Source organism: Lonchura striata, chromosome 3 (assembly GCF_050655825.1).
Source record: "Lonchura striata isolate lonStrDom1 chromosome 3, ASM5065582v1, whole genome shotgun sequence".
Lineage (NCBI taxonomy): Eukaryota > Metazoa > Chordata > Aves > Passeriformes > Estrildidae > Lonchura > Lonchura striata.
Window position 1 is genome coordinate 98,211,108 of NC_140705.1, and position 23,617 is coordinate 98,234,724.

The window sequence follows — 23,617 nt, forward strand, 5'->3', positions numbered from 1 at the left end:
AACATCTGTGAAACCAACTAATGGTATTTGTAAAATGTACTTTTAAATTGTTCAGCTCTTAGTGATATAACTTGATCTTTAATTTTAGCTTAATGTAATATTTACAGAGCTTATTTACATTTCCTTTTGAAAGAGCTTTTTTCCCTATTCAACTAGTCTTAAAATGGTGTTTCAATATGTAATATTGCAAAATCACTTTCTTTTGTCTTACCAGTAAGAACACCTGTGCTGAGAGACTTCTTTTCTGTAACCAAGGAACAGTTTTCCCCCTTGAGAAATTTCATTCTCTTCCACATTAAGTGAGACGGGTTAATGACAGATGGATCTCCCTAGAATGAGAAGGGAAGCAAACCAATTACACTGATGACCATGGTGAGTCCAAAGTTGTGAAGGAGATGCATTTCTTATGATTACCCCACTCAGCTGTTGCAAGGCTTGTTCTTCATAATCCAGCTGTCGCTTCAGTTTCAAACTGTTAGACAGAGCAAGTCTTGCTGGGTTTACATCTACGCCTCGTTGTCCAAAAGCATCAAGGGGCCTGTGGAGAGGAGATCTTTGTGAGTGTACAGGAAGGCAAATCAAAATAATCTGGCTCATTTACAGATTCTTCTTGCATTTAAAGACATTTAAGGTGTCTGAGACTTGCCAGTGGACAGATCTCAAACATCAAATGTTTTTATTTCCTTTTATTATTCATCCCACCATCTTTAGAAACTTTTGACATTTGGGATCAAAGACTTATGAAAGTTTAGTATAAACAGCCTCTAGGGATCTCCAGGCAGACAAAAAAATGCTGTGGAAAAGAAAGTAATGTAATTTTTAAGAATTGGATTTGAGAGCCATGCATGTCTCCTTGCTTTATGTACTAAGTATGAACACACAACTTGTTGACTGAGGACAAACCCTTTCTTTCCAGATGTATATTCAGACAGTGGTATTTCTACCAACAAGAAATTCAAAAAAGCAAACTGCACAGCTTCAACATTTTTAAATTACTATTGCTGTTTTATGTACTTCCTGAACATGTTGGTGTGAACAACATTGAAAACTCAAGAGCTACAGAGAAACTTCTAGCTATGAGGCAACTTCTAGGACTGCACCCTCTGATCTACATCTCATCACATACTGTTCACATGTAGGAAAGCAAACAAAAAGCTTGTAGAAAAAGAGCCTGCAATTTAAGACTTGGCTGTAGTATTTACATATGCCAGTAATAATGTACTTTCGGTTCCTCTCTCTTCCCCATTTTCTGTTGGGCAGAAAATATATGCAAGGTAAGAAAGTATGTGTGTGTCCCTGCTACTGCTGGATCAGTAAGTCTTTTTGGTACTGTTCTTAAATTGCATGAAGTCAAACATGCTTTGCAAAATTACTGGTGTAATTTTAACCGGACCAGCAGGAAATTCATTTGCCTATCCTTACAGGCAATGAAAAATTAGCCCACTTCTGCTTCCTTCAGACTAACTGCCACTGGGAGAGCACCACAGTAATTTCCCCAGAGCTGCAGTCTGATGCCTATGACAACAAATTGTTTCAGCTGAATTGAGAAAAAATAATTTTCAAGATAATGACCCTTCTCATTTTCCAGAATATTTTCTGGGTAAATATGCATAGTTATACCCTAGAAACACATACCTTTTTTTATATATGGGCACTCTCTGAGAAGTTATTGGTGGACCTGAAGGGGAACTTGATAGGGATCCTGAGTATTTATCCATGAGTCTCCATTTTGCAGGAACATATTCTAATGGGGGATCAGGTGGCCACTGGGTGTTTGATCTTCCTCCCATTGAAGACAGGGGAGTGCTGGCTTGGTCATGGTATGGTGGCAGGGTTGACCTACTCATATTGTTGAAGAACGCTGATGACAGGGACCCATGACCAGAGTTAATTTTTTCATTTGATAGCTGTGGGCAATATTTCTCTGGGAAGAACTGATTCTGTGAAGTAGGAGCAAGGGGTTGGAAGATGGTACTCATGCTACTTAGATGCTGCTGGGTATTTTGTGCACTTTCAGAGAGAGGACTTTCTTCTTGGCAGATGGGGCTGAGCTGGAAATCTTCTCCATCCATAGGAATGTAAGGAGCCAAGGTTTCAAGGTCCAGTTCATTAAAGTCAGTCTGTGCAAAGATGAAGTAAGTTCATAAATTAGTAATAGTTGTGGCAGTTAGTGTGATATGGAATACTAACAAAGCTGAAAAATCACTGTATGCCAGATTTACCTAATGAAATTGGCAAAGTCCTGTTTAAAGGTGTCTTATTTCTATGCTAGCATACATGTTCATCATATCATCAGCAGCAAAATTAAGACAACAAACTGAAGGAAAAAACCTCCCAGAGGAGCAATATTTGTTAAAGCAGCTTGCATGCAGCCTCCAGCGTCACTGTGATCTGAAGAAGATTCTGTTTCACTAAGCTTTAAATAACTTGTGTGCCAAGACTCTACAACATGGGGCATGTAGTTCAACCTCAGGCTTTTTCATGCTAAAATACAAAACACAGCTTTCTCATAATCCAGCTGTCTAAAAATGTGAGGGTTAAAAAAATGTAGCCAGAAGGACATTACCACACTTAAATCTGTATTCTGCTTTTCCCTTGGAGGACTAGTCATACCTACATTCACTTCTCTTGGCATTTGACCAGAGCTGAACAGAGAGGATAATCAATGTTAGCCCCCCAAACCCTGTAGCACTTTTATAATGCTCATTTTTCCCACCAAAGCAGCTGATGTGGTGGGAAACACCTGAGTAAGCAGATGCTGAATCTGACAATACTGAAGTTTGCACATGTAAAGTCTTGCAGTGAGATTCATCCTGCTCCACACTTGTCTCCTATCTGTCCACTCTTTCTCTTGCTTTCATTTCTATGTCCAGACTTAGACAAAATTTCTTCAGAACATGGATTACAGCCTAACTAAGCCTGCAAATTGTGTTGGCAAATGGAAGTACCTAATTTGGGCCCCAGAATCCCAAACTTTCTGTATGATTAATAGATAGAGATGAGTGTGAAGTCTGTGCTACCAATCAGCAGTGCCTGTTCCTTTCTCTTGACTATAAAGTATAAGCTCTTCACAAAGGCATTTCAATTAAGTATCTAAAGTTAAATAAGCTGAATCAGGCCCACACCTTTTATTCACTAGCTCACTTGCTGTAATGTTGTAATAATGGGTTTATTTATTTATAGGGGGAATTTTTACACTTACATCATTATTAGAATGCAGGAGATGGAGACTGTGTTTTACTTTACGTGTACGGAATTTTCAAGTCTCTCTGAAAATTTCCAAGGGGCAAAAGAGGAAGCATATATCTAAAATGAGTTTTCATTTTGTAGTTAAAGGAGATGTGTGCTGTGAGGGGCATTCCTCTCTCATTTGGTTGTTTTGCAAGCATTCATTTATTTATATTTTGTTCTAGAAAGGATGTTTACTCATTAGTATTCAGCTGCATTTAAAAAAAAATTGCTGCTGTTTATATTCCTTATCCAATCTACAGAAGCCTCCAAATTTTGAAAGCTCATTGCCACCACAGTGGCACTCCAAACCTCATGTTTCAGAGAGTTAGAGATTGACATAGCAGCTTTTGGAAGTCAACAGTTTTGTTAATGTGTGTCAAAGATTTGGGGTGCTTGTGCAAATGCAGTTTAAATGCTGTATCCCAATATCTGCACACACACACAGAGCAGGAGACTGATCTTGGTGGCTTTTGGAAGAGGGAGTTCATTACCTGGGAGGTACACTGACTTTTTGATTCTGTGTCCATGGCAAAAAGTTTTTCAATCACCTCGATCTTAAGGTCTTCATCCACAGAACTGTAATAATCTCCTGGGCTGCTGGGCTGCATGGAAATAACAATTTTTTCTAAGCAGGAAGACAACCACAGTACTGGCTTAGCATCATGTCATTTATACCATGCTGTTATTCAGTAACAGGTCTTTCCTACGAAAAGTGAATGGGCAGATGGTCTATTTAAGGTGCTCAGAACCCAAAACTGTCCACTGCTATATCAGAAACTTTTCTCTGAAACAAGATCGTCAGTGCAAAACATAGGCACCCATTACAGGAACCTAGTTGTCATCCTATTTTAAATGTTTTTTTGGCAACTTAGACCAGGAACAAGAAATGTACACCATTAAATACTTTTATTAATAAAGAAGATGCTCAGCAATACCTCTGTGCTTTTCTTAAGACTGGATGCCCTCTGGTAAGAGTGGGTCCAGCTCTTCGGGGCAGTGCCACAGACACACGTTCATTTCTTCAGCAGGAAACTCCAAGGAGCTGCTCTCAAAAGCCAGACTTGGCTAAGCTTCCTAAAAGCTACAGCTTCTACTTAACAAAAGGAGGCTGGTCTGGGGTAATGATCCCAGTGGCCACACAATTTTACACTGGCTTTTTCTATAAGGCTAACTCCATGAAAGATGGTAGCATGTTCTCCTACTAGTTGTTTTATATGTTACAGTAATTACTAAAGGGTAAGCTGGAAGACAATGAGGACTGCAATGTGAAGCCAGGATATTGTTCCCATTTCAAAGTTTTGCTATTAATTCTTAAGGCATGATGCAGTGTAGGAAGAACAGAGATACTCTGGGCCTTGCTAATAAGACGAGAGTCAGGACTGCCAACACAAAAATGTTGTCTATATATATTGGTGGGATTTGAATACAAAACATGATTTTGATGTTTTTTAAAGTTCTTCTTACCGTGGAACAGCTACTGTTGCTGCTTGCACTTGGAGTACTGCTGCCAGGTGCAATCTGAGGCATTGTAAAGGATGGTATCGTCAGTGTTTCACCTTGAGCAGGGTGGCTTTTCACTTCCACTGGCCATGCTTTGTTTGGTGTCAAAACAGCATTGGTGAAGGCAGGGGCTTCCTCAAACTTCTGTGTTCCTGGATGGGGTTTAACAATATTAATGAATACTTTTAGCTGGTGCAGTGTTATGATATAACTGCAGCTATTCATTAGAAGTAAACACTGCTCCTAGTTGCCATGACAATAAGTTGGCATGGACTTAATGCACATTATTTAGTCAGCAAGAAAGCCTGATTCTGCTCTCATTCACAGAAATTTTCCACTGGTGTGAGCATGTGGGCTCTTTTAGCCATTACTCCCAATTTGTACACACAGCAAACAGCCCTCGTCTACTAAGTTTCTAAATGTAGGCTCACATGTGGTTCTTTGTTGCACAAAAATAATTTATACAAATACTAACCAAAATCCAAGGAAATAATGGCATCACCAGGTGTTGGTGCCAGCTGAGCAAGTTCCTCTGGTTCTTCCTTTAGCTTAGTAAACAAGAAGTCACTCTTCTCTGTCACAGGGATGCCGCTGTCATAGGCAGTGTTCATTGTCAGCAGGTGGGGCTTGAAGAGTGATTCTGTTTGGTCCATGGAGAACACAACATCGTTCTTCTCAATTTCACTAATGAGAGAACAGGTTTTAGGCATTTTATACCATAAAGATGAAAGATGTGGATAAAGTAGGCAGTACCAACTCCCTGAAGCTGGGGCTATAGGAGCACTTTGGCCTCTCAGTTGCATGCCAGGCTCTCGACAGGCGAGGCACAGTTCCAGCGTTGCTCAGCACCACCATTTCGGGTGACGCAGACAGTGTGGTCAGGACTTCTGTGGGAATACTCAGGGCTTTGTTGCTCTGCTTTTTAAAGGATGTAGTTGAGGTTGTTATGACCCAGACTATCACTCAAATAAGTATTTCCTATTTTGATCCCAACTAGGACCAAAAAACCTTGAGTTTTGCCAGATGAAGGCAAAGCTTCTGATTGGTCCTGATTTTTAAGGCTGTAAACAGCTTCTCCTAGCAACATATGATACAGTTACTACTTAGTTTTATCTCTTGGTCACAGCACTAGAAAAACAAAACACATTAGCAGTTGTTACACAATAAAATCTTCAGTGCAGACCTTATTCTCTGTTGTACAAGCACAGCAGCCACTCTGCAGAGGAGAAAGGCTGTGGTGTATTTCAACAGCGCATATGGGAACAGGCATACCACATTTTTCATCGATGTCTAACATCAGTAAACAAGACTGAACAAACATGACTAAACTGATTTCGGGACAACAACGTTGAATAAATAGACCCTTGAAAAGTTCCTCCAAATATTGCGTTTCTCCAGCACGTGAATGCACACGTGCTCTGGTGTGGCCCCTGCACCCACCTCAGCACGTAGTTGACGCAGACGATGCACTGGGGCTGCAGGTTTCGGGTGTTGTAAATCACTGTTCCTTGGGTCTCCAGCCATACGTATCCCCCATGCTTGGCAAGCATACGGTACTGGCCTGTCACTACTTGACCTTTTGTACACACTGAGAAAAGGGGGCAGAGATATAAATAATGCATCAGGACAGGAACACACAACATGGAACACTTGTTTTAAATACACCCGCTTCTGAGTTGTCATTATGCGGAAGTGCACTATGGCATTTGTTGGATGAGGGATGTACTTAACTTTGGGGAAATGCAGCCATTTTAAACATGAAAGAGGCTGTTCATTTGAGGTTTCTACTCAAGATTGAAAAGATGGTCTGAATCTTCAGATCAGAATATGGATAAAATTTAATATGATATCTCAACTCCCAAAATAATGTCTGCTGACTGCATGTTTCCTGAGTCCCTGTTGTAGAAGTGACACAGTTCAGGCTCCCAAATTGATCTGTAGAAAAGTGAATTTATCAAGCAAACTATAGTTTCCTCATTTAGGTAATAGGTAAATATAAAAATCAGGTGATTTAAAAGTTATATTCATTAAGATATTTTCTTAAATTAAGATCTTATAGTAGTAATATTACTTTTAAAAAGATATGAAAAGTAAGAATAATAAACAGGACTGCTTTGTCTAGAGGAAAAAAAAGCTGAACTACTGTATTTCTCTCTCTCTGGTTGAGCTGTGTTGTTCCTCTGTAAGAGCTTGAAATTAGCAGCCTAGGAGAAACCAAGACCCACATGACCAAATCAAGTAGTGTTTGTTTAACTCTGTTTTTTTGAACTATCCTGTGTTTCTCAAACAATAAACTGACAATAGTACAACTTGGGTTTAAAGCTTCTAAATGTTTGAAGGGTGAAACCTGTAGCCCCATTATTTTGTAGTATTTGCAGAGAACAAGTTTTCAGCGTGGAGCTTTGGACTTCTGAGATGTAAGGTTTTATGTTCTGTCTGTTGTAATTCAAAGCTGTCAGTGAAAGAAAAATAATGTTGATCAATAGCAAAAAATTTAGGGCTGGAGTAGACAAGCAGTACTTGCACTAATAAGAGCTTGTACTTGTAAGCAGACATAATCACACTGAATAGCAGCAGAAGTGGGAACTGGCCAAACTAAACCTTTGACCACACATCGGGAACCTTTCCTTTTAAACAGCTTTTACATCCAAAAGAAGTATGCCATCAAACTAATGCCCTAGAAATAATGCAATTTGACTCAGGAAGACTGGAAAATTGATACTGTGGTCTTTTTACAGAAAAGTTCCTTGTGAATGTGGCCATTATTGTCAGCCTGTCCTACATCGCCACCATACAAATGCACAAATCCAGGCCTGTGAAATGCAACAACTGTTTTGCAGATAATTGTTGCTGTGTTTATCCTTCTATTTCTGAAGTTTGTTTGTTTTCTTCCTAGGAGTATTTAATCATCCTTCATTTAATTTATTTAGACAAAGTAGAACATTACTTTTATTGATTAAATACTTCTGGTGGAACAAAATCAAAAGGCTTTCATTTCAAAGTGTTTTAGTGACTGGACTGTTCTGCTCTGCTTGTGAAACATAATTACACTGCTTCCTAATCATCAGCTCATCAATAAGAGTCACAGTGTAGGCGCCTGTTACATTACAAAGAAGCTTTTTACTGCTTTAATCTTTTTTATTATTATTATTCAAAGCATGTCATGTTCTGATATAATAAAGTACAGCAGAATCCCTCCAGGGGGTAATCTCATAAATTACTAATACACTTGTAACTGCTGACTTTATCAATGCTACATTTAAGATTCTGCCTTCAGAGTGAACTTCTCACATCTCTATTTTTTTTACTTTTTATAAAGTATACATTACCTGTATCTGTACAGAACTAGTTACATGTCAATGAAATAGGCTCCAATTATATTCCTTATCTTTGTGTGGTGAGGGGGGAAGGCAGGGATAAATTTAATAGAACACAAAACCATGATTCCCTTGCAAGGCTTGCTAAACTTCTGATAACTGCATTACTGCAAGGAGATATACTCTATATATAGCATACTTCTAATACTATTGTTTAATAAATGCACGTCTGCTGAACATGAATTTTGAGGTGGCTATTTCTGTGTAGAAAAGGATGTGGCCAAGGTAAATAAGTAAGTTCTGTATAGCCACATACTTGGAAGAACAAGGTCTGTGTAAGCTCTATACCTGCTTGGTTACCCTGCATTACACAGCATCTCAATGGCACACAGGATGGAATCCAGGCATCTGCTATTTGAAGGGTTTACATGTGTTTTGTCAAGTTACATCTTGCTGTCATTTTGCCTTTGTGGTTGTTCTCTGACTTGGTAAGAAGCCTGATGGTTCTAGAAGATACTAGAACTCTTTATCTTAGAAAACCTAAAGGGGTCAAATTTGCTGGCAGTTTAAACTGATGGCTCTGTTGTGGGAAATTGCATTTATTACAGCAATAGACTTTGGTCCTGTGCTTTCAACAGTAAAAAGATAATCTATGCTGATCCTGTGCTGTCATAAATCCTATGGAACAGTTTGATCCTAACCATTTATAACCTGTGCAGTGCCTTGAGGACTTCTGCTGTTGTAACACCACCCCTCTAAGACTTATTCTTGCTCTCATTCTGCTTCTTGATAAGACCTTGTACCCTGCACCAGGTTTGTAGGACATGGCCCTTTTCAGTGGGCACAAGTGGCATCTGGACACACACCCTGCACTACCTGAGGGTGATTGAAATGCTGGAGTGAGGAGCAACATCTGTTAATGCCTGGTCATGGTGGGGACTAGAAACTCCCCAGAAATCTTTACATGGACAAGTAACTCAGTGCTCCCATTTCATTACCTAGATGGGGATTACCACCAAGGGCTTGCTCACCCTCCCTTTCCTCTTACCAAATGGATTGCCAGCTCCCAGTTTATTCCTTCCTGGTACTGTCTCATTCTTAGAAATCAAACTCAAGAATTCAAAAGCACCAGTGCAGCACACACCCCTGATTTCACAGGATGACTTTCAATAACCCAGCACAGGATATTAACATCCCATCTATAAATACCACTTATTCATTTTTACTGTAAAAACACTAACGTATTACCTAAGAAACAATTTTTAAAATTACATGTCCAGATAACTCTCACTGCATATGAGCTGATTTATATTTTTCTTTTAAGCAGCTTTGGAAACAGCATGATTCATATCAACACTGTTTTACAGCACACAACTTCCATCACTGCCAAACAGTTTTTAAAGAAACATTTCAGCTTAAAACTGTCCCAAATCTTTGCCATTGTAGCTAACCCCTTAAGGTCAGTCAGCTATTCTTTGCTGCAATTTTCTCTGGGAAGTACAGAAATACTTTCTGTAAGTCTGTTTGGTGGCCAATTCCGTTTACATGTGACTTAAGTCATGGGCTTGTTCCTGAGGACAGAGGCCTGCATCACAGCAACTACAAGGTGTGCGGGGTTTGTTTTTTGATCCTGTAGATTCCAGTCTAGCTGCTTTGCTTTGTTTCTATTAAAAGATCATCTGCAGGGGTTTTAGTGATGTGCTGCTTAGACCTCTCCAATAAACTGGTTTGGGGGCCATAACAGCCAAGGGTGGGAACTGTCATTTGTCCATTAATGCACTACCTTGTCTCCAGCCAAAGCATTAACTCTTAAGGACAGAGACTGAAGATTTAAATCCAATTACTTTTAAAACACTGATATGAAAGAGATGGAAATTGCAACTGTGTGGCCTGCTGAAGAGAGGGATCTTGGACCTGATCTCTGCACCCAAATAATTCAGATACTTTACTTTAAGAACAGCTAAAACTGTCAGTTCCCATAGGCATAACACTAACAAGAAGCAGCTGTTCCTGGCAGTAGGTATTATTTGTATAATGAATATCCCTTTAAGAAATCTCCTTGCACATCTACTTTGGATGTTATTTCGTATTTGTTATTATTTGTTACTATTGTTATTTGGTAGCAAAAGGACATTCAAAAAAACACTGCAATAAGCTCTTCCTATTTCCCTTTAGCTCTGTCTGCTGAGTCCAATAGCACATGAGAAAGATAATCACAGAATGGCTTGGGATCTTTAAGGAATCTTAGAGATCACCTAGTTCCAGCTCCTGCCATAGGCAGGGACACCTTCCACTAGACCAGGTTGCTCTGAGCCCCTTCCAACCTGTCCCTGGAGCTCTTCCACGCATAGGGCAGTCACAACCTCTCTGGCAACCTGTTCCAGTGCCTCACCACCTCGATACTGAAGACTTTATTCTAATATCTCAAGTAAACCCAGCCTCTATCAGTTTGAAGCCATTCCTCATCCTATCACTACACGCTTTTGTAAATAGTCCCTCGCCATTCTTCCTGTAGGCTCCCTTCAGGTACTGGAAGGCCACATTTAGGACATGCCAACCAATACCTTCTCTTTTCTTTATGAACAATCCCGATTTTCTTGGATATCAGGAAATGCCCTCCTCACCAGGGCAGAACTGCCTAACTCAGCTTTTCAAATTTTCAGCTGAACCTTGCACTGTACCTTAGAGAGACAGTGATCCTCCTCTCTAACATCCAAGTTTAGTTTTAATTGTGGCAAAACCCAGGCCCTCTGGAAGGACCAGCAGTAGATTTCAGCTAGATAAGCACAGTAACCTGGTGTAAATACTGCTCCTGGAGAGTATCTGCAGAAAATATGCACTTGTATTTTCAAATATGCATTGAGGTACCCACAGTTTATGCTTTACATGCAAGCGACAAAGAAAATAAGAATGTGACGTACAGTTCTGATGACTCTTGGTCATACTCTCTGAGTCCAAGGCATGGTAGAACTCATATGCTGAACGACCCAGCAGCTCCTCTGGATGATATCCAATCAGCTCTGTTATTCTTGTTCAAGAAAAAAAAGCAAGTATTTAAAATTCAGGTCACTGCAGCCTTATGCTTACATGTGCAGGGCAGCTATCAGCTCAAGTACTTAAACTAACAGAATTAAAAAAGCAAAATGAGAAATTCCAAGCTTCCAAACACATGAGGAGCTATAGAGGACTTCTGATCACATTCTGAAATATCTTCATGTTAAGAGTAAACTGCCTGTCCTACTACTGGAATAAAAATTCCTAAGGATGTCAGTGTGAGCACTGCAAATTTCCCTATGCCTATTGTATGCTATCTCTAACAGAAGGTATCAACTTCTGTTACTGACAGAGTTCTCAAGCTGCCCATTACATGCAGAAAGTCCTAACAAGAACCATTAAAATCAAATACATGTGAGGTGGGTAATGGTTGGTGCCACCAGGTTTAAAGGTATGTGTACATTTTAAAAACATACACAGAAGGTACTTTGGGTACTGTTTTTAATAAAATAAAAATGCCAGGTGAGAAAGTATGGGCAGATAAAAGAAAAAAAAATGCTCATCTACTTAGTCTTTTCTCAGTCATTTGAAAACTCTGGCATATAGATTAGGTTACTTGGGTGACTAATCCACAAACTAAGTAGGATTTTACACAAAGAAAACTATGATCTCAAAAACTAGACCTTTTTTTTTCAGAGTCTTTTTGAGGCAAGGCCAGATTTCTCACAAGTTGGTTTTCTCACAACCAATGAAAATAGGTCATCAAACTGTGCAGATGATTTTCTCTAATGAGGGGGTGGAAGAAAAATGTTTAATTTCAATTGGAAATATCATCACACACAGCTTTACAGGAAACATAGTAAATTAAAAAAAGTACATAAAAATTGATTCAAAAGCTAAGATTATCTTCTGGTTTACAAGACAGTGACACTCTTGACTACATCTTCCTACCTATTATAATTCTTATAATAACCTGTAATGCAGAGAACAGCAGCACACAAACTGATCATGAAGCTGTCATAAACCTTTAAAAGCTGGGAGGTTTGCAAGGAATGGTCACATCTTGCAGCACTTCACAGCTGTCAGTGGCAGTGCCCAGGTTTTATGCCACGTCTCACTCAGAATGGCTTTATCTGCCACCACATTCCATTTGTAGTGTTGCTACTTTTAAGAGACATCCTCAGGTTTGTGTGCTCCCTGGGAGGACAGCTTTAGCCCAACCCTCTAGACACAAGCATGTCTTTACAAGACAGACATGTAAATACTATAAAACAAACAGAGCAAGAGCATGGCATTCATCTCCTGGATCCCCCTCCAGCAAGGCACATAAATTGGGACTATTTTGTGTATGGCTTGAACGCCAAGGTATTGAGTCAGCTTTTCTCTGCCTCCACCTCCACAGAACTCTATAGCTCATAGCCCCAGGACACCTTGGTTTTGTCACTCTGAAAACTATTCTCTGTCCTGATTTCCATGGAACAAACCTAGGTTTATAATACTTCAGTTGAGCAAAAGCTGTAGCTTGTATTGGAGTCCCCTCAAAAACGTACTTTTCTGTTTGTGTTTCCAGTTTTATTTACATTTAAAATTAGACCAACAAAGAGGAAATGTTTGAATCCAGGTTTCAAACATTTTTTTTTACTCTCTTCACTGACAAGCTTCTGATCTTTTAAATTGCATCCCACTCAAATCTAAATTGTTTTCTGAAACCACAATTGTTTTTTCTTTCTTATTGAAAAGTATTTCTCATAATGAATTGGTCATCAAAGCTGAATCATCAGGAGAAAACAACAAACACTGAAGGAGCCCTAATAAAATTACGGCTCGTAAAATACAGTTGCTGCTTGCTTTTATACAACCAGCTGGGACACAGTGGTGTAAGTGACCAGAAGCTTTTGCCAGGACTGTGGTAAATACATGGTATTTAAAATCAGAAACTATAGTCTTTGGCTATAAATCAGCACAATACCATAAAGCCATTCCAGTTAGTTTGGAGCTCATTGCAAGGGGAGTGAATTTAAAATACAAGAAGTTGAGTATTTATTCCTAATCCACTGAGAGCCAACTGGGGTCAAGCAGGGAGAAGGAAAACAAAATTAAGATAATGGGGAAAAAACAGAAGCACTATGTACTCAGCAGCACCAGTGCAAATCCAAACCCACATTACAGCCTTCATGGAAGTGGCAATGGAACTGAGATAGCAAACAAAAAATACATGTTACAGCAGGCTGAGGTACTCTTCTCATGTAGGAATTGTAATCTCTATGCAAAATTTATGTATTTCAGTCCTGTAATTCCCCTTCTCAAACTGCTCCTTGCTGTCCATATTGAGAACCCTCACTATAAAATTACTCTTCCTGTCATTCCATGGCACAGAATGACTTGTGGTACAATCCTGCTGTGACAGTGTCAAATCTAATTAGATTTAATGTAATCTTGTATGGAAGTTAGCAAGTGGTGGTAGCATCTTTTTACTACAAGCAGCTACATATTACATGAAAAGATAAAAATAAGATATCAAAAAAATACCCACAAACCCCACAACACTGGCTAAATTCTAAACCCATGCCTGGTAACAGTGAAATACTAATGAAGAGTAATTGTTTTAAAATAGTTACTTTGAAAAATAGTAAGTGTCTAAACAGTCTCTATGCTCTCATTGACCGATCTGTTCATCTGTTAACACAGTTCAGATTCATTACACTTCCCTTTGAAGATACCTCCAAAAACGTGATTTAGAAAAAAATTGTAGAATGTTCCATTTTCCCACTCAAAACCCCCCACTAAACCTGGCTGATATTTTTCCTAAATACATTTTTAAAAACCACTATTTTATAAAAAACAATCTCTCTCCAATAGTTGTTATCTCTATTAGTTTCGGGTGCTCAAATTGGCAGTTCACACCCTCCTTTATTCCTCCCGCAGTGCTGCTGACCCTGAAAAGCTTCAAAAATATCTTGTAGGCTGCAGGCTGTGCAGGCTGGAAATCAGGTTAGCATATTCCATGCCACATTATCCACCAGGGTTGAAGTGGGCAGCTATCCTTTTATCCATCACACCCATCCTGTGACTCTCCCAAGATGTTTGTGGAAGAAGACTGACAAAGCCAAGAGCCAAAGACCAGCCCTTGGGCCAGGAGGCAGCGAGTGCTTTAGCACAGGTCCTTGTAAACCTCACCTGAGCATTACTTTAAGGTTTGCCAGGGAGATGCACCCTCTAAACTTTGTGTGCTCTCCACAGGAGCGTTTTAGCAACACAAAATGCCAAGATAGCTCCTATGGAGCTATGAGAAGGAGGAGAACATAATTAAGAAAGTCAGGGAAATGTCTAGGTCCCATAATACTAAAGGATCATTTACACAACTGAGTTCAGGCACAAGACTTCTACTTTTGTTTAGACACCACACAGAAAATTGCTCTTTGTGCAAGCTGTGGAATGACAAAATTAGAAAACAAACTGTATGGTGGTTTTGGATGGCATTACTGTCATGGTAGGCTTTATGCTTCCTTTGCATCTGTAGAATGCTCATTAGTAAGATAATTATATTTTTTTTGTTGAAGATGACAGGTGGACTTTGAGGCTGTTTATTTTCCTGTTACCAACTCATTTCTGAGAACACAAATACCTTTGGGAGAATCTTAATTTTTGCCTGACTGACACTTCAGTTTTCTGAATTAAATTTGTCATCATGATGTACAGAGGTCAAAATCTCAAAAAACACAGTGAAGAGGTGAGCAGAGCCATTTGTAGTAGGAGATCTATCCCAACCACCACCACTCAAGTATGTTTTGAGCACTATTTCAGTTTCCTTTAATTATACAATATATATATAAGTATCTTAATATCAAATTTTGGGACATGGAATTAAATTTTGTGCTTAGGGTACGCAATTAAGAAATAAATGATCTGAATCCCATTTCTAGGTTTGTACAACTTTTCTCTATTTTATATCTTTGAGATATGGCAAAGCAATCGAAATTCACTGCTTCAACGCTGCATTTCCTACCAGATGAGCTAGTTCAAGTATTTTTTAAAATTGTGCTTTTCTGTCCCTTTATAGGAGCACAGAGCTTTTTATTGTATGACATTTATTGAGTTAAAATAGTATGGTAAGAACCATCAGGACTGAGAAGTCAGGCTCTGTGAAAGACTGGTCTAATGTTTACTGCTTATAAAAAATAGTTTGGTGTATATTCATCAGGCCCTGTGTGGACTGTGTGTGTGAGGGTGTGGATCTCTTAACAAAGTCTTTCTGTATTCAAACTGTTACCAAGTTATTGAAGTTAAATTGGTCTTGAGAGGAACAAACAAAACAAAGTTATACTTAAAGCAGAATGAGTTAAAAAAAGAGAGAAAAAAATAAGAAAGCCCAACACAGACACTATGCCTGGGGTAAAGCACTCTGTCAGCCTGCTAGAGCAGGCAGTGTGGCAGTCTTGCCAACTAACCACACTTCCTCTCAAAAATATTCATGGCACCTTCTACACTTACCCTGGCCAATGAAAAAAAAAAATGCAAAAAAACCAAACAAACAAACTGGAAAAACCAAAAACAAACAAACAAAAAACCCCAAAATGCAAAATCCTGGGACCCCCCTGGCCACTACTGAGCAGGATTGATGGCCTGGTCAGGTGTATCTGCTCTGTGAGGCAAAAAAACTACATGTGTACATGAAAATCTTCACCAGGACTGTCACTCCCACTCATTTTGTCTACTTGAATTTTGTTATTAATAAAAAAAGTAGGTCATGTTTTACTCTTAAATATGACATATACCAAAAGTTAGTTTTGTCAAATGTGGATCTTTGGCTTCACATATCACCACTTCACTTGTTTCCATACTGCATTTTCCCCTGAGCCGGAATGAAAGAACAGGAGGTCCATTCAAGCGCTTGCCTGCATTCCCATTTAACTTAAAAATATTCCCCAAGTATAGGTCAAATGGCAAATTGACTTAAATCCTGATCCAAAATCCCATGCCTGCATACTTCTTATTTACTGAGACACAATAAAAACTCAGTTTCCTCTCACAGGGCACAGCCTGGGTCCCCCATGAATACTAATATGGGAAATCTAACTGGGATCAATGCTATGGCATTGCATCTTCCTGCACCATCCTATTCTGAATCACCACACATCCTCTGCTGTTCCTTTTGTCGTCTTCAACTCTACCATTAAAATGTTCCAGTCAAGAAAAAGAAGAAAAGGGCATATAACTAATTGGGTTTTTGTAATCAGGGACATACAATCCCCCACAGCAAGCCCTGTCTTCAAAGTGCAAGCCAATGCCACCGAAGTAACAAAATCACCTTTGTACATTGACACGCCTTTTCTTCTGACTAAAACACCTTCACTGTCAATCCTTCCTGACACAAAAGCATTGTGCAGCTGAACTAAACCCTCACTTGGATTATTAAATTGTACCACTGATCAGCATTTCTGTATTACAGTTACAATAATCCTTCCTGTAAACCACTTAGCCAAGATAAGTGGAGCAAGGGAACAGTTTTAAATCACTCTCCAGGAATGGCTGAAGCAGGCATTTAAGAGAACAATCCTTATTTATTATTCCTATCCACAAACCTTTCTCTACAGGCTGATCACTTTACAGAACTGTCTTAAAAATACAAACATATCTCAGCTAATCTCTGTGACTGGCAAATCATAGACCCATATACATAATTTAGGTTTGGAAGGCAAATTATGTGGGCTACTGTCTCACATGTTTTAAATGATGTCCAGTCTTGCCTGCTTCATATTTCATCTACCCTGTACCTTCCTAAGGAAAAGCCAACTAGTTTTTCTCACAAAATGCTGTAAGGTAGCCAGTCTGTTTTTTGTATGTTGCTTTGTGACAAGACAGTGACTGTGAGCTTTCCTAAGGAGATTATGCTCAGAAATCTGAGTTTCTTTGACTGAGTGCTTTGAAAATAAAAACTTAATGCTCCCTGGAAGCAGACCTGTCCACATCAGATGAACTGCAAGGAGGATACCAGGACCACTGCAGAAGCCTGGTAGAGGAGGCACGCTGCCCTCCATGATACCAGCTCTAAACTGGAAGTACACTGTCCCTTGTGAAGCAATGAGCTGTGTCAGCCCTGCTGTGTAGCTGCAGACTGAACAGAGTACATAGAAAAGAGTTTAGGCATCTGACTGGCACATGCTGCCTTCTCTCCTCCACTCCCCAGCCTGGATTTACATTCCTGGCATAAGCTGCTCCTTCAATGCAATCTGTGTAGCAGCAGTGAATTTGATAAGAACAGCTGAGTGTTTTGCATTTTTATGTGTCTAGTGATGTGTCGCCTGCTGGAGAGAAATCAGCATCTCTCTAGGAGGGAAGTGGGGGCTAGGTGGATCTGCTGCAAACAACCTGAAAAACTCCTCCTTCTCTGCCTTGGCTATCTTTTTTGCAGCTTCACCAAAATCTGAATAACATGAAACATCCAACCAAAATTATATAGTAAAAGATGTGCTACTTTATAGTCTGGTTTTGGAGAAAAAAATCCCTTTAAAATCCCTACAAGTTCAATCCTTCAGAGGAAGCTGTCATATTTCACTGCCATTTGAAACACCTTCCCTGTAAATCAAATGTCCACTATTTAAGACAAGACATAATGTATCATTATTTTTAAAATAAGCATGTGTATATTTATGGGATAGCATCAGTCCCTCTAATTCTCATTTATAATGGCTTGTGCATTAAGTCTTACAGAAACATGTGAATGCCGCAATAAAGTCAAATCCAAAATCCTCTGCTCCTCTCCTGTAACCTGTCACTGAATGGCCCCAGTAATTCTGAGCACACTGCTTTTAATAATGAGTCACTATCATACTGAGTCACTCCCTCCAGCAGCAAAATCCTATTGATATCTCAATATTTTCATGCTGAAAATATTAACAAAGGAAAAAGTCTCATTGTGATTACATCAGAGACCATTTCTAGTTACTTGCTGCGCAGCTCTCAGAGAGGTCAGAAGGTCGGTCACAAGTTTCACACTCGCAATCTTGCTTTCATCCCCAGCTGCTAACACTGCAAGTTTATATGGCTGCTTCATCACATTGTTTAAAAAAATAACCTTACTTAGCAAAGTTTAAAAAAACCTCCGAAGGTTGAAGAAATCAACAAAGATGTTGGTTGGTCCTGTGAGTTTCTGCGTAAGTTGCAAGCATGTGTATAATCTCACTGATAACCTTCTAGACCTCAGAGGTTCTTAGCATTTCTGAATTTCAAGAGACCAATTTCTTTAGGCAGAGAAGTTTATCTTAAATTCAGAGATTACCTCAAAACCCCCAGACAACCCCCAAATCCACAGCAGTGAAGACAAATGAAGGACACAAAGAAACTTCAGGAGGAGGGATCTCTGGCTCACTCGCATGCATGGAACAGTTATCATAGTACACACTCAGGGAAAAGAGGTAGATGGCATGAAATATGCCATCCCAGTACAGTCAGGCAGGTGGGGACTAGAGGGATCTCCATTTTTTCCACTCAAGAGTGAAGTGTGGGGAGCAGAGGACAAGCCTCTTGCCTGATCCAAGGTCCTCCCCCCTTTATTTCGTCACTAAAAGGCACAGGGAGATAACCAATAAAGGCTATTTGCTTTTCATTGAGCAAGAGGCTGCAACTTCATTTCAGAGCAGCAGGTACTCTGGATGCCTTGGCAATTCTTGGTTAATGTAGAGCATAAAGTACTTGCCAGCTAACTGATAACAGCATCCTGGGCCAAACCAACCGTAAAACAGTCCTTGACTAAGGTCCATACGGCGTGCCCTGGGACACACTCTAAAACAGGAATCCTGCATACCCTTCATTTTGTTAAACCCCAAGAAGCTGACATTTGTGGCTCCAAGTCGCCTCATCCTCTGCCAGTAAAACTGAATTCCTCACTTGGCAGGATGAGGAAATACAGCAGCAATACAGTTTCACCCAAATTGAAATTTTTGAGGTGGATTAAGTGAGCCATTAAATAGCTGTTTTGGTAGCAGGCTGAATTTTTTTCTGGTCCTTGCTTACCAGGTCCACACAAAATATTTGGAAGAAATGCTTGTTTTGTTCAAGAAGATAAAAAACACCTCTGGAAAGGAAAAGCCAGTGGAGCATACCTGTCATCACAGTAGGTGAATTTCATGTCCATGCTGTGGCGACTCAGGAAGGTCTTGCTGTCCAGGGGAATATCGATGTTTGAAGGGTGCTGAATAGGCTCACACATTATTATAAGGCAGGTGAGAAGAGGCTCCTTATACCCACACAGAGTGTGAGGAGGGCAAGTGTTATACACTTTAACTTGTCCAGTGCAGTGCAAAACCTGAAATAAGAAGAAACAAACTTAGGCTGTACTTTCTCTCCACATCAAAATATCTATTAAAATAAAACCCACTTAATTTGGCTCAAATATTGTACCTTCCACGTAGCAGACTTGAGGTTAACAGTTCTGCCTCTGTTGGTAACAGTGCATTTCATCCTCATGAAGAAGTCACGCTCAGTTGACATCTCTTTGCTTTTCTTTCCAAAGCCTGGACCTGTATAAGGAAAAGGCAAATTAATTTTCTCATTTTTCTTTTTGATTTCTTCTACTTATAAGCATGAAAGATTCAACAGAAATAACAGACTAATTCTCAGATAATTAACCTGCAGAGACTATCAAAGATTCATGGACCATTGTAGAGCAGTTTGTAGCGCTCAGACCTAAAACTTTAAGTGGAACTTAAATAGGACTTTGTGCATTTTAAACCTATGTTTTAGCTTGCAGCACATTAATCTTTCCACAGTGTTACAGCTGAAAACATTATACCTGTCTAAACTTGATGAGGGAAAACACTAAACAAACACCTGGTACTATCATATTTAAGCAATATTTGGCAAAATAAAATGAATCTGCAAAGCACTGAGTAGCAGTTAATGATTACTCTAGGAATGAAAATTCCTTTTACCATGACAAACAGATCTCTTTTGCTAGCAATTTACTTCATTTAGTTATTTCAGGAACAAACAAGGATTTTTGTATTTTCATTATTACCATTTTTCAGACTCAGATTCTCTCTAATTTCTTCATGGTCACACGGATGAGTGAAGTCAAAAATGCTGTGTCCAGTGAGTTCCACCTGTGTGGAAGTAAGAGTTACACATAGCAAATCAAAGCAACTGAAAGTATTTCTCTGTTTTTACATACAATTGAAATAAAGTTGGTCACTAGAACTAAATGCATTGACAGGATGCTCACAGACACAAATCCCACGACCCTCCTTTTGTTTATCCTATGTGTAACTCCTCATTTTCTCCCCAGAATGATTCTCTTATCTTTGAATTTGCACAGTGCAGTTAACAGTCAGCACCTCTTGTTATTTTCGACGCAGGACAAAACTCCCAGTCCCCAAAGCAGAAAAGGGGGAACCAAAAAGAGCAGCTCTATCCCCTTTGTCCCATAGTCTTAAGGCACAAGTAGAATAATGCTTTCTCTTCCTAGTAAGATGTAGGAAGGCAACTTTGCAGTCACCAAGGACACTACAACTAGATAGGAAGGGAGAGGGAACCTGCAACCCATGTTGTCTGCTGCGCAAGGTACCTGCCTGAGAAATAAGACATTTTATTTCCAGTCTTTCTTGCAGCAACACACAACTGGGTTTTCTGCATTTAGACGTAAGAGTTATTTCTATGAACTGTATTCCAAAGAGAGGAAAGTGTAAGGAAACAAGTTACCTGGGTAAGACCCATATATTTATTGACATTCTCTGACAGAAAGATCATGTCTCCATCCTGTGTCACCACAGCAATAAATCCCTCCAAAGCTTTCAGGTACAAGTTGTCCATCTGCTGGTCTGCCTCTAGTTCATTCTCATTGTCAGCACATACTGAGAAAAAGAAAGAAAGAAAAAAAAAAACATTTAAAGCCTTCAGCACCCCAGCCAGCCTTTTTCAATGCAAGAACATCCAGTTACAAGGAGACAAAATATTTTTGTGCTGTTAAAATTTCCTTTCAACAAACCTCTTCTGGTGGGGCTTTCAGAACAGCATATGAAAAGGACGCCCTTATTACTAGAAAGGCAGAAGATACTTTTCTGAACATTTTGGCAAATGCAAGACCCTCTCTTCACCTTTAGCATGTTTCTGCAAGATGTGTTTTCAGTCACTCACACCTGCAGATGCAAATGACTGAGGTGCATCTTCTCTGGCGACTTGCAACATTTATACTGCCTAACAGGCACAAGGTAGAGGGCAAGCCTTACAAAAGCTACATAAATCTCTGCATCCCTAACAAACACCTAACAGGACTCTTCCATTAGGTCAAACTTTCTAAGAAGTTCAAATACAGCTCCTACAAAACATGCCTCTTTACTCAGTACAGATGTATCTCTTAACACTACTTTGGATTGAAAAAGTAGAAAACTGCTCCCTTGAAGCCATTCTGGGTGAATCTCTTTGTCATCCCATAAATCTTAGTATTCCTTGGAAAACCACAGATCCATCTCATTGATACCTGCTTTTTCATCTGCAGACCTCAGGACTTCCTATACTCCACTCCACCAAAGTCTGACAAGTTTCATCACTCACCCACACTTCCCTTGTCCTGAAGGAGAGCCTCAGACTCTGCTTATATCCTAGATGTTTGCCTATGCAGATTCATGAACCCAGTGTACCTTACTAATTTCTGGAAAAGACATGCCACTGTTCAGCTGAAACCTAAGGCAGTGACAGAATATTTATTACAGATATTTTTCTTTTGGTTATACATTTTCCTGGTACCTTTTGGCTGCAGTGTAGCAATAATCGATGGCACTGTGATGCCCTCCTTGTGTGGCCCATCCTGTGCCATGGGAGGCAGCACATGGCAAAACTGCAGGCAGGGGGGGAGGGGGCAGGCACTGCTCCTCCTGATGCCAGTCACACAAATGCCCATTTCCCTTCTATGCTTTTAAGCATGTCTCAGCTCCATCAATAAGAAGTTGTCAGGGAATGACATGCAGATAGCTAGTATTGAAAAATGTCTGTGTAGGGGCTGGCCCATTAATTTCTTTATATGTTTTACGTGAAACCTCTGGAATTATTTTTTACAAAACCACTTACAGATACTGTATCTGGTCTGTGTAGCTCAGACTGCTGTAGTGAGCTTATCTTTACAGTTTTGTCAGTTAGACTGCACATTTGTGATCAGTCATTGCAAATAACATGGTAAGGCTCAGATTTTGAAGGGAAAAAGCAAGTAAAAGAAGAAAAAAAACCCCACCTTATTGTCTCAGAATAAGGAATAGCCAACTCCAAAATCTGGGGCCATGGGTAAGTCCTATCTAGATCGAAGATGCCCTAAAGCCCATGGCAGCAAGGATGATGAGAGAAGAGCTGAAGTGATTCTGCTCTCTGTCTTCCTTCCTGGTGGCACAAGAGTGCTCCAGGCTGGGCCCACCATCAATCTTGCAAGAACATTGGAACACAAATTCCTTGGAGAAGCTGCTCTCCTTTGATGGTTTAATGTTGCAATTTCAGCTTACAGTTTGTTCTGTAGTACACATACTGTTAGCACTTGAGAAAAGTAATTAATTTTTTGTTCTTTTCCTCAAAGAAACAGCACATTGATCATATTCCTTCATGTTTCTTGTTGAAATACTCATTTTGCAAGAAGTCTTGAAGCAGGAATAGAGCATTGCTTTGTAAAACATTACATGATTTGGGTTTGTTGTTTTTTTGAATAGGGAAGAAGCTGAGCCAAACTAATGCAGTTTTTACTTTGAAGCACTAATTAGTGATGATTAAAGGATAAGTTTAATCTGTACAGCTCCTGGAACTGCATCTGCTGGTGCCTGAGGATGGACTGCAAGCAAACCAAGAGGGATGAGCAGTTGCAGTGTAGAGCCCAGCAAGTACTGTTTGGAACAGGTAAGTGGTGACAAAAACGATGCTTGCTGCTGCTGCATCCTCCTGTTCCTCAACATCCCTCCCTGGCAGCAGCCCATCACACATCATGCAAACCAGGGAAGAAGTGGACTCAACCCCAGAGCTATGGAGAGCACTTTGTTTATCACCCTTTGCCTCTCAACAAGACTGGTAGCAGGGAAGAGAGGACGCTCTCTGGGGATGGCCAGCACAGGCTGGGGATTTATCATTTCACATCCTTGCACTGCAATTCTGGCTACACATGCAGGGGCCAGTTCCTCCTCAGTACAAAGCAAATGACTTCAGGAAATTGCATCAGGACTAGCATTTAAAATACAGAAAATATACAATAATATATTTGAATTGTACGCACTTTGACCAAAATGACATTTAGGAAAGGAAAAAGAAAAAAAAAAAAGGAGGTAAGTGACCATCTGCTCCCAAGCTTGTTTCTGCTGCATAAAGAATGTCAAGGGTCTTTTTTTACTTTTCCGGAAGCAAACAAATGGTTTATTCAGCAGGGATCATGGCTATTGCCCAAGACAATCAGCCAAGTGTGGGTTCAGAGAAAAAATGACTTTTCAGCTCTAACCCCAGACCCTCCTTTCCATTTTTTTTTTCCCAGCTCATTAAGTTTGCATTAACAAAACATGACCATTCAAAGGCAGGAAGGCTATTCAAAGCATTTGTATTCTTAAATGCCTCCAACA

The 23,617-nt window shown here is 39.8% G+C and overlaps 1 protein-coding gene and 1 long non-coding RNA gene across 14 annotated transcripts in view; one reads left to right on the top strand and one right to left on the bottom strand.

Annotated features, from left to right (window-relative positions):
- LOC146768030 (uncharacterized) overlaps positions 1-23,617 on the top strand; it is a 144,802-nt gene that overhangs the window by 73,449 nt on the left and 47,736 nt on the right. For all 10 annotated transcript variants that reach the window (XR_014953992.1, XR_014953993.1, XR_014953988.1 and 7 more), the window contains one exon: positions 215-22,910. This is a non-coding gene — a long non-coding RNA (uncharacterized LOC146768030). The remainder of the gene's footprint in view (positions 1-214; positions 22,911-23,617) is intronic.
- The window catches only part of EPAS1 (endothelial PAS domain protein 1), a 75,916-nt gene that overhangs the window by 3,425 nt on the left and 48,874 nt on the right, over positions 1-23,617 (bottom strand). For all 4 annotated transcript variants that reach the window (XM_021544322.4, XM_085575922.1, XM_021544321.4 and 1 more), the window contains 12 exons: positions 20,739-20,890; positions 20,059-20,143; positions 19,443-19,561; positions 19,145-19,347; positions 10,970-11,076; positions 6,172-6,319; positions 5,207-5,415; positions 4,696-4,883; positions 3,723-3,833; positions 1,636-2,120; positions 415-538; positions 212-329 (listed from right to left, as the gene is read on the bottom strand). In XM_021544322.4, coding sequence (XP_021399997.3) covers positions 212-329; positions 415-538; positions 1,636-2,120; positions 3,723-3,833; positions 4,696-4,883; positions 5,207-5,415; positions 6,172-6,319; positions 10,970-11,076; positions 19,145-19,347; positions 19,443-19,561; positions 20,059-20,143; positions 20,739-20,890 — 2,049 coding nt within the window. The remainder of the gene's footprint in view (positions 1-211; positions 330-414; positions 539-1,635; positions 2,121-3,722; positions 3,834-4,695; positions 4,884-5,206; positions 5,416-6,171; positions 6,320-10,969; positions 11,077-19,144; positions 19,348-19,442; positions 19,562-20,058; positions 20,144-20,738; positions 20,891-23,617) is intronic.